The sequence below is a fragment of the Colobus angolensis genome, unplaced genomic scaffold (assembly GCF_000951035.1).
Source record: "Colobus angolensis palliatus isolate OR3802 unplaced genomic scaffold, Cang.pa_1.0 Scaffold341, whole genome shotgun sequence".
Lineage (NCBI taxonomy): Eukaryota > Metazoa > Chordata > Mammalia > Primates > Cercopithecidae > Colobus > Colobus angolensis.
In genome coordinates, this window is record NW_012116722.1 from 2673975 (window position 1) to 2685748 (window position 11774).

General features: G+C 42.0%; 1 protein-coding gene across 2 annotated transcripts in view; it reads right to left on the reverse strand.

Annotated features, from left to right (window-relative positions):
• The window catches only part of ADAMTS12 (ADAM metallopeptidase with thrombospondin type 1 motif, 12), a 375774-nt gene that overhangs the window by 31522 nt on the left and 332478 nt on the right, over window positions 1-11774 (reverse strand). For both annotated transcript variants that reach the window (XM_011952570.1, XM_011952571.1), the window contains one exon: window positions 2957-3109. In XM_011952570.1, coding sequence (XP_011807960.1) covers window positions 2957-3109 — 153 coding nt within the window. The remainder of the gene's footprint in view (window positions 1-2956; window positions 3110-11774) is intronic.

Genomic DNA, 11774 nt, shown 5'->3' on the forward strand with positions numbered 1-11774 from the left:
TTTCCTAGCCCATGATGTGGACTTCAGACATCCATATGAAAAAGGGGTCTCCAGCTACTTGAGGCTGAGGCAGGAGTATTGTTTAAGCACAGGAGGTTGAGACTGGAGTGAGCTGTGACTGGGCCACTGCACTTCAGTTTGGGTGACAAAGTGAGACTTTACCTCAAAAAAAATATAAATTAGAAAAAGGGGTCACAATAATCAAGATTTGAGATAAAATTTAAGTTAATATCTCTAGGAAAGACAAGCCATGTATGCCAGGAGTCCCTAATCCCCAGTCTGTTATATCTCAGCCTGTTAGGAATCAGGCTGCACAGCAGGAGGTGAGCATCAGGTGAGCAAGCAAAGCTTTATCTGTATTTACAGCTGCTCCCCATCTCTCACATTACTGCCTGAACTCGACCTCCTGTCAGATCAGCAGCAGTATTAGATTCTCATACGAATGCAAACCCTATTGTGAACTGTGCATGCAAGGGATCTAGGCTGCACACTCATTATGAAAATCTAATGCCTGATGATCTGTCACTGTCTCCCATCACCCCTAGATGGGACTGTCTAGTTGCAGGAAAACAAGCTCAGGGTTCCCACTGACTCTACATTATGGTGAGTTGTGTAATTATTTCATTATATATTACAATGTAATAATAATAGAAATAAAGTACACAATAAATGTAACGTGCTTGAATCATCCCAAAACCATTTCCCCAGTCCATGGAAAAGAATTTTGTAGAGATCACAAAACTGGTCTCTAGTGCCAAAAAGGTTAGGGACTGCTGATGTGTGTAATACCCATAATAGAAGTCAGAAAAAACAAAAATCAGGGCAACTGACAATCAGTAGTTAAGTTGTGTCTTTGATATAAGGTTTATCTATTATCTAATAAAAGAGACACTTTCTTTACTGGTAGGAATAGAGTAATTTTGAGGATTAGAGTTTAGATATAGCAGTTACCTCATTCTAGTTGAATTTGATGATGTGTTAGAAATAACTCCTACAAAACCACTCAGGGCACTACAGAGATTCATCAATATATCTGCAACCCTACAGGCCATGAGAGAGAGAGAGGCATGAGAGAGACCCTATAGACCAGGCAAGGAGTCAAGCCAGGCTTTCCTTAGGAGGCCGGACCCCAGAGATGAGCTTGCTGATTCCTCATCCAGGGTTTGCACTGGCTGGAGTCCCTCAGGCTGGAGCTGACCTTTTCAAAACGCAAGCTATTTCACACATCTGTCCTTTTCATGAGCCATGTAATTTCCAACGAAATGATTATTCCCAGTGAGAAGAAAGTGGAACTTTAGGACTTGGTCAACATTTGGCAAGCTCAGGTATATGAGATGTTTCTTGAGATTTCTCTGGCTATGGAAGAGAAGTTGTAGCCAAACTTTCCATCCTTGTTGGATCCTGAGTTTGTTATGAGTTGGAAGAGAAATTTAAAAAAACCAGTATTGATCCTTGAAAGAAAAATGATATAAAAAGAGAAAGATGGTGGTAATTTTCTCAAGGAGTAGCCTCACAACCCCTTTCTTCCAAAGACCAGAGCCTTGCTTTGGGAAAGGGTCCTAAAGACCAACCATTAGATGGAGCATCCCATGTTCCTATCTGATGGTAAGTCTGCCAGGAGAACCAGAGACAGAAATGCCCAGTGCAACACCTCTGGGTGCTGTTTGTCTGGGGACATGAACTCTTCACTAGATGAAGAAATGAATGTCTAGAGTGGTATCAGCTTCCCTAAACCTCTTGGATAGCTCTTTCTTTTCCTTTCTCCTGTGTCTTAGCTATCAAGAGGAACCAGCTCCCTGGAGAGAAGCCAGGGGTCAACCAGGCTTCCTAGGGTTGAGCATGTATGGCAAACAGGTATATGCACAGCTCACACCTCTGTACTCCCTACCTGCCAACTGGCCCTCAATCTCGCCACTGACCAGTGTCTTATAGCCCTGAATTATTCCCCAAGGGCTGGCTAAGCCCTGGTACAGCCATGATAAGCAGATCAAGCCTAGTTAGTGTCTCAAAGCACCAAGGCTAACTAATCTGAAAACCTGATACATTCTTTTCACAAGGAACTATGCAGACAGCACAGCAAAATGAGTAATCACAGTAAGATTGGCAAAGATGGTAAAATTGCACTTTAAAAAGATCAGTATGGTTGGGTGCGGTGGCTCACGCCTGCAATCTCAGCACTTTGGGAGGCCGAGGCAGGTGGATCATTTGAGGTCAGGAGTTCAAGACCAGCCTGGCCAACATAGTGAAACCCCATCTCTACTAAAAATACACAAATCAGCCTGACGTGGTGGTGGGTGCCTGTCATCCCAGCCATTCAGGAGGCTAAGGCATGAGAATTGCTTGAACCCGGGAGGCGGAGGTTGCAGTGGGCCAAGATCACGCCATTGTACTTCGGCCTGGGTGACAAAGCGAGACTCTGTCTCAAAAAAAAAAAATAAATAAAAATAAATAAATAAATAAATAAGAAGATCACTGAGGGGAGTACGCTTTTAAAGACCAATTATTCTTTATATCTCAGCTTTCTTTTCATTTTGGGTCTGGAAGATTAAACCGTATATTTGCTTTGTAAAGCACAGGTGATTCATGATTTAATTATATACATGATAATATAGGATTATTCATCAAAATGCTAAATTGAAGTAATATAGAAATAGCATTGCATGCTAGAGAAGCAATTAATAACTCAAACTTAACTTTTCTGGTTTATCTTGTAAGAGGAAGGACAGGTGGATTACCACATGTGGGTTAATAAAAACTGTACTTCTAAGACTTTTCTGTAACTTAAAGTAGGTCTATGGTAATGCCCATGATTTACTCATCCCTGATTTCATAAGAGGCAAAAGGGAAGCAGAAAGGTAGAAAAAAAACGACTTTGGCAAGTGCTTATATAAGATTCCCTCCCTAACGCATCCCCACCTTCTCTACCTCCAAGACTCTGCCAAGCCTGGTAAGTTACCTTGCTCCAGTTTCCCACTTTCCAGCCAGCACAGGGACGGAGGTGGCATCGCTTTGCGGGGTCAGGTCTCTGGATGGCCGCACAGTCGGAATCCATCTGGGTGCTGCACTCCACCCTTCTCCAGTAGGCCCCCAGACCACATGTGGTGGAGCACTGTGGCAGGGAAGGAGAGAGATGACAGAGGCTGAGTGTCACCTTCCCACACATGCCCCATCGCTGGGATCCTGGAGTCAGTTCTCAGTCCCGGCTGCTCACTAACATTGCCCGTAGAGCTTTTTAAAAATTACCAACACTTGGGACACCCCACCCACACAAATTAATCTGAATCTCTTGGGGTAGGACCCAGGGATGCTCAGTATTAAAAATAACTCCCCAGCTGATTTTAACAAACAACCACGGTTGAGAAACTGATTTGTATGTGGAAGAAAAATTCAATGCAAATGGAAATTTGCTTCCCTTTAAAACTTATCCTGGCAGGCCAGGTGCAGTGGCTCATGCCTCAGTCTTTGGGAGGCTGAGGCAGGAGGATCCTTTGAGCCCAGGAGTTTCAGATCACCTGGGCAACAGAGAGAGAACCCATCTCTAAAGAAATTTAAAAATTAGCCAGCTGTGGTGTTGTGTACTTGCATTCCTAGCTACTTAGGAGGCTGAGTGGTAAGGACTGCTTGAACCTAGGGATTTGAGGCTGCAGTGAGCTATGACTGCACCACTGCACTCCGGCCTGGGTGCCAGGGTGAGATCCTGTCTCAAAAGAAAAAAAAATTAATTATCCTGGCATGATTGCCCAGGGGGCTGCAGAGAAGCTGCCACATTTCCTATGAATGCTGTTCACAGTGGATGTCAGGTCTAGGTGTCTGCCCTTTGCCTCTCCTCTCTAACACTGAATGATACTATCTCACCTATTTCCCTCCATGACAAACCTGCGTTGTAGACTGGTATCATTATGGTGTAGATGAAGAGACAGGCTTTCAGAGCTGACCTGCCCAAAGGGTTTTCTGTCTCTAAAACCCAGAACAATATTTGTTACAGTAGTGCTCCTCAAACCTTAGGGACCATATGAATCACCTGGGGACCTTGCTAAATGCAGATTCTGATTCAGTAGATCTGGGGAGGGGAGGTGATTGTGCCTTTTAGCAAGCTCCCAGGTGCTGCCGATGCTGTTGGTCCTCAGATCACACTTGGAGTTAGGAAGATGTTATAACATGATGCTTTTCATCCCTCGATCCACTGGTGGTGAACTCAGTCGCCTTTTGCCACACATACAGCTCATTCCCCTCAAAGTGTTTTTGTTTGTTTATGATTCTTAAATATCTCAGGTTTAGCAGGGGGTCACTTTGAAAACTATGCAAATGTCCACCACATAATTTGTTCCCTTTTATGTACCTGATTCTTTCCTGTAACTGATTTTTCTTGCATCCCCTCTCCGCTGCTCATCCTCATTAAAAGGAGCTGTTTCTGGACGAGCAAAACACAGTGCTGAACTAAAAAAAAGACAGGGTGGAGGTTCCGTCTATGACATGCTTAAGGTTTGATAGGCTGTAAATAAAGACCAGACTTATGTTTCTCTTGCTGTATCTTCACTCTCCATATAATTTTTTTTTTTTTTTTTTGAGATGTAGTCTTGCCTCGTTGCCCAGGCTGGAGTGCGGTCGCATGTGCTCGGCTCACTGCAACCTCTGCCTCCCAGGTTCAAGCAATTCTCCTGCCTCAGCCTCTCGAGTAGCTGGAATTACAGGTGCATGCCACCACACCTGGGTAACTTTTGTATTTTTAGCAGAGACAGGGTTTCACCATATTGACCAGGCTCGTGTCAAACTCCTGACTTCAGGTGATCTGCCCTCCTTGGCCTCCCAAAGTGCTGGGATTACAGGCATGAGCCACCATGCCCGGCCTTCACTCTCCATATAATTTTATGTTTCATTTTGTGCACGTTCTTGTGTTATAACACATATATATAACATAATAGAATTCTTAGGTAGATAATCTGTAGATCACAGAAAGAGAAAAGTAGAAATTATTTTCTATTACATCATCATCTTTTCCAAGTGGGTCATTTATAGAGGTAATATATTCTCCTCCTTAAAACTCTTTACGATTTGATTTCTTTTGTTAAGTTCCTATCACTTTCTCCTTTGTATCATATTATGTATCTAGGTAATAGAGATAACAGCTGAAGTGCTATAGATTGATTGCATTAATGGCCTGCATCGTTCATACTTCCTTAAACCCATGCTCTTTGCAAGGGGACTTTGTAGCTTCTCTCATCCAGAGGTGGAATTTATTTATCCAGCTCTTGAATCAGGGCTGTTCTTGTGACTTGCCTTGGCCAACAGAATGCAGTGGAAGATGCTGTTCCATTTCTCAAGAGTTGGTGCTTTCCATTCTTGCTCTTGGACCCCTGCCTCTGCTATGAAAGTAAACCTGGGCTGGCCTGCTGGAGGATGAGGGCTCATTACACCCAGTGACCCGTGGTGACTGACTAACCAAGTCAAGGGTCAGTGTCCAGGTGTTCAGAACTGGAACTGATGCTCGGGGTCACATCAGCACCATATGAACACTGCTCTGAAATGCTGTGGAAAATTGTGCTGTCACTTCCATTCTATATGACCACAGTTTACAGTTAACTGACTGGCCCAAGGGATCTGACTGAATGATGAGGCAATTCAATGACAGGTGAGTCTCTATCAAAATAAGAGCCATACCCATGCACGCTGCATAGCACTGAAGTTCTCTGTTTTGTAAATATGGATCAGAGCAAACACTTACTGAGTACTTCCTATGTGTCCGACATTCTTCTGAGTACCTTGCACAGAGTTATTCCTTTTATCTGCCAAGTCATATGAGTTGGGCATTATCATCATCATCATTTCATAGATGAGGGAAATGAGGTTGAGTGAGGATGTACAGCTGGTAATTTACTGAGTCAGGACTAAACCCCAGAAAGTTTGGCTTCAAGGTTTATACCTACTTACAGTGTTAGCTCAGCTTTTATATCAATTACTTAATATTTGAAAACACAATTAAAGGAATGTGCTGTGTCCAGTGGGGCTGTGGACAGACTCCCACAGGCCAGAAGGCGGGAGGACATTGCAAGAGCCATTTCAGATCACACCCAAGGAACTTTATAAATCACTTCCCGTTTTAGGGATCAGGAAAAGCTTTGTGTAAGATCAGACTCAAAGCTTGATCCTGAACAGGTAGGATTTAAAAGGGCAGAGGAGAAGGGGAAGGAAATTCCAGGGAGAGGAACCAGCATGAACAGAGACCCCAGACTGGGAGAGACAGGAGGTTTAAGGCAACTGAGCTGTTGAAGCTTAGCATGGATGAAGAAAAGTAGGAGGCAGTACGTTTTGAAAGCTTGATTATGTAAGCCTGGGAAGGCTGTTGGATATTGGGTTACAGTAGATTTTGTATGAACAAGTATGAAATAAGGCGATATCAAAGACTTATGAGCAGGAGTTTGGAATGATTAGAATAGCTTTTTGGAGGATGAATTTGGCAGACTGACGTCTTGTGCAACGGTGTGTGGAAAAGATAGGAGAAGGGAGAGGCTGGAGGTGTGTAGACCAGCAAGGAGGCAAGGGCAGGTGTTCTAAGCAGGAGTAGTAACTGAGGTCCTTCACTCTCATCTATTGGGCACCACTGGCATTTGGGACTCAACAATTCTTCCTTATAAGGGACTTTCCTGAATGTCATGAGACTTTTATCATTCATGCCTCTCAGACATTGAATGCTAGTTGCAGCCCCTTCCCCACATTGTTGTAACAAACAGAAACATCTTCTTTCATCTGTAACTTCCTCCTACCATCAGATTAGAAACCACTGGGCCTTAGACTAACAGAGGACATAAAGAGGAGAGGGCAGGAATGATGAGGTGACACTGACTTGAAAAACGATTACAATTTCTTTTTCTGTAGGACAGAGGAAAATTGATATAAATGGTGATTCTATGGGCTCTAAGATGCAGTGAATGGGAGATAAGTGACTCATTATGGAGAGAGGCAACCCCAAAGAAATAGCTTCAGGAACAGGCAGAAATAAAAATCAAGGACAGTGAGGAACTCAAAACTCAGAGTTTTCATTCTGAACCATGACCTCTCTGACAGTTATTTATTATTATTATTATTATTATTTTTTGAGACAGGGTGTCACTCTATCACCCAGCCTGGAGTGCAGTGGCTCGAATTTGGCTCACTGCAACCTCTGCCTCCCGGATTCAAGTGTTTCTCAGGCCTCAGGCTCCTGAGTAGCTGGGACTACAGGCATGTGCCACCAAGCCTGACTAATTTTTATATTTTTTGTAGAAACAGGGTTTCGCCATGCTGCCCAGGCTCGTCTTGAACCCCTGACCTCAAGTGATCCACCCACCTCAGCCTCCCAGAGTGCTGGGATTACAGGTGTGAGCCACTGCGCTGGCCTTCAGTTCTATTTATTAAACATTTTCTCTCAAAACATGCACAAAGGGAGCAGGCACCACGCCCTGTCACAAGGGGGGACTCCTGCCGAATGCAGAGCTCTGTTCTAGTAATAGTCCTTACAGCTTTGAAAACTCTAGAATCTGAGCCAATATTCTTTTTCCAGCCAAACTGCCAGGAATTAATAGCTGTTAATGGTTCCACAGCTGTTGCCAGGTTTTTTTTTTTTTTTTGTGAGCTATAATGTATTCAATAATAGTTTATTTCTGTCAAAGTCAGATACTGATGTTTGAGATAGAATTCTTTGTATTTTGATTTACTATAATCAAAATGTGTTAATTAACCTTTAAGCTCAAACAGTAATCATAGTTGATGTGTACTTTATTTTGGCTTAGTTTGCATGGATATAGTAATGTCTCATTAAATCAATTAACATTTATCAATTAATTAACATGTATTAAATATTCTCAAGCCAAAATAATTAAAACACACTTAAATTCCATAATTCCACAACTGCTCTGGGTTTTGGTGATGAATGAAAAGATAAGGGGATGGGAAAAAAAACTAATATCTGGGTCATCATACAACCATTCTGTTTTTAGAGACAATTTCAGTTCATAGGAGCACCATCCAGCAAACAAAAATTCAAATTAAATAGTTGATTCAAATTGAATTGCCAATGACAGTCAATTCAAATGGAATAGCCAAAAACCCAAATCGAATAGTGGTTCATGCCAATAATCTCAGCACTTCGGGAGGCTGAGGCAGGATTTTGCTTGAGGCCAGGAGTTCCAGACTAGCCTGGTCAACATAACAAGACTCCCATCTCTGCAAAAAATAATAAAAAAAATTATCTGGGTGCAGTGGTTGGCACCTGTTCTTATCTATTCGGAAGACTTAGGTGGGAAGACTGCTTGAGCCAAGGCGTTCAGGATTGCGATGAGCTATCACCAAACCACTGCACTCCAACCTGGGTGACAGAGTGAGACCCTGTCTCAAAAAAAAGTCAGTGAGTCAGTGACAGACTCCTTCTCTTCTCCTCTCTCTTCTTCCTTCCCCATATCCAATTATTTACAAACCCTGATTTTAAGTTCAAATATATATCAGATATATTTTCCCCTCTTCATCCTGAACATTCTTCTTATAGTTCTCATGCCTCATCTGGACTATTATAACAACCTCCCAATAGGTCAAAATCCTCATTGCTTTGGAATAGGCTCCCTAGAGTCAGTGGCAGAGAGTGCTAGGTATTCACCATGATCCTCTTTCTTCTCCTGGGCACATAATTGGGTTGCATTTCCCAGCTTCCTTGAGTTTGGTTTGATCGTGTGACCTAGTTCTAGACAATGGAATGTAGGCAGAAGCGATTTGTCCCACTTCAAGGCTTGGGGCATACAACCTCCTGCAGGAGTGCCTCTATGCTCTTTTCCCTTTCTGATTGACTAGGATGGTGACCCCAGGGCAAATTTGATGATGGGAAGATGGTAGAGCCATTGTCAGCCTGGGTTCCCAAATGACTGCACCATCCTCTACCATCAGCACTGCAGACTGGAATCACCTTGTATTGCCACATGACTGATAAGTCAACATCTCTTCTGGTGAGCCATTACTTGTTGGGCTTTATTTGTTACAGAAGCCTAGCCCTCCTAGTGTGTGTGAGTGTAGGCAAGTGTGATTTCTAATTACATATGCATACGCACACATGTCATTTGTATTTTAATGGTTCTGATGTCAATCCTACACGTATGCCTTTTATCGCCTACTCTTTCATATTCTGTTTGACCTAGGCTGTTTTATTCTCATGGCCCACAGTGTCATTAATTGTAAGTGCTTTCAGACCTTATCGCCATTAACTAAATATCAAAATACAAATTAACTAGTAGCCTCCACTTCTACAACTTGTTTTCTTTGTTTCTCAGTCCACAGAAGCCACACACTATCTAAACTGCGTCGACTGAAGGAAGACAGTAATCCTGCTTATCTGCCCTTTAGGGATACCATGATTTAGGAAGAAAATATATATCTTGAGAGTACTGTTTGACAGGTACTGGCAGGTGCCTCTCCTCAGTGTTCCCTCCGCATTCTGTAGGGCATGCTGAAGCACAGGTAGCTGGACTGCCTTTGGGGGAATCCGAACACTATCACTTCAAAAACACCTAAACAGATCCATTTGGTTTCAAAACATCTAGCCTGGACCCACTGTGGTAATAGAGGGACAATTTGCCCCTGTGAACTCAAGTAACCATGAGTGGCCTCAACGTTATTTTAAAGAACTTTCTTGTGAACTATATGATTTTCTCATTTGTCTACCCAAGGTTGCCACATAACTGGCATTATTTTCATATGTAATATGACCAAAGAAGAAACAAATAAAATCAAAGACACAGACGATGGTAATATTTTCTGATTTGCAGAGCCAGGGGTCATGGGTTCTGAAGTCCATCTGTCTGAGTTCAAATCCCCGTAGCTCACAGGTTTGTATGATTCTGGCTAGCCACTTAAATTCTCTCAGCTTCAGTTTCCTTGCCTCTGCAATAGGGAAAATACTACCAATCTCCTGGGACCGTGGTAAGGATTAAATGAGAGAATTTACGCTCATTAGCATAAAATCATGCTTATAAAGCCTGATGCATTCTTAGGAAGGAAACTGATTAGGAAAGAAACAGGACTGAAATGTCAGGAGTCATGAGACACACTCATCTCCTTCCTTCAACAAATTGGCTTACTGTAAGCATGAAAATCTTCTCTATCTCTGAATCTGAATTCTTTACCTCAAATGGAGATGATAAGATGACAGAAAATGTGATAACTCATTTTAGAAATCAAACATAAATCAAAGTGAAAACATAGCTCAAATGCAAACAATTGTAGTATTTAATGCAAGAAATTTTGGAGGTGGTTTGAATTTACCTATTTATTGCTTCTAGTCAATTCCACGACCAATGATGTTGATTAATTTATATGAAAGAATTTTGTATAGTTAAGTTGTCAGTTGGTGCTAAGATCCACTAGAGAGATAGCAGATCAGAGAGGGAAGAGATAGAAGGTTCGTCATCCAATTGTGTCTTCAGATAAATCAGTTAACTGTTATAAATCTCTTTTTCTATTTGTAAATTGGTATCAATGAGACACTTACCTACTCATCAGGACCATAAAAAGGGAAAAATAAGAGACTACCTGTGAAAATGGTTTGTAAATTACATGCTTTATAAATTGTTATACTTAAAATTGCTATTTTATATTAGCTGCTAATAGTTTACTTCCCTTTAGCTGGGGAGATGAGTCATGAAATGTCATAAAAATGCTGAATGATTTGAACATGTGATTACTTTGCCGCAAAGTCCTTTTTTGCATTGTTACATTATACTAACAAGTTTGTATACTGCATATTCAGATTTCAAATAGGTGAGAAATGATTTTGATGCTTCAAAGGATGTAATTAGTTCTAGAAATGGAAAGACAAATATCTAGCCAAATTTCTGGAACATGAAAATAGGGGCTAGCATGATGTCATCATGCTTATTTTCTTCTTCCTCTATATTCTAATTCTTTCACTAAGCCAAAATGAATTTTTTAAATGCAAGCACTCAAACAAACCAAAAAGAAAAGGAAAAAAAATCACTGATATGGCAAGCTATACAATGGTTTTAATAAGTTTTGTCTTAGGTTTCCATTCTATCTGTGATTACTTCACAATTTTAAACCACGTCTCGGCCGGGCGCGGTGGCTCAAGCCTGTAATCCCAGCACTTTGGGAGGCCGAGACGGGCGGATCACGAGGTCAGGAGATCGAGACCATCCTGGCTAACATGGTGAAACCCCGTCTCTACTAAAAATACAAAAAAAAAAACTAGCCGGACGACGTGGCGGGCGCCTGTAGTCCCAGCTACTTGGGAGGCTGAGGCAGGAGAATGGCGTGAACCCGGGAGGCGGAGCTTGCAGTGAGCTGAGATCCGGCCACTGCACTCCAGCCTGGGCGGCAGAGCAAGACTCCGTCTCAAAAAAAAAATAAAAAATAAAAAAATAAAATAAACCACGTCTCAAAACTAGGTTTTTTATTGAAATGTGAACTCAGGCCTTTTCAGTCATCCTTCATCATAGGATCACTACAGTTTATAGCTGGAAGGAACATTAGAGATAATCTACACTTGCCTTATCATTCTGTAGGCAAAAAAAAAGGCTCAGAAAGATAGATGAAATTGCCGTGATTACACAGCCAACTGCCCAGGCTTCCTGGCTTAGTTCAGGGTACGTTTCAGTATATCTCACTGCATTTGTTCTCCTTCCCTATATATAAATTTTTAGATTCCCTTTCCAATTACATTTTAAGTCAACCACCAAACAGTTGGCACTTGAACATAGACCACCCAGGGGTCTTCACTGGTCAGTTTACGTTTCTCTGTC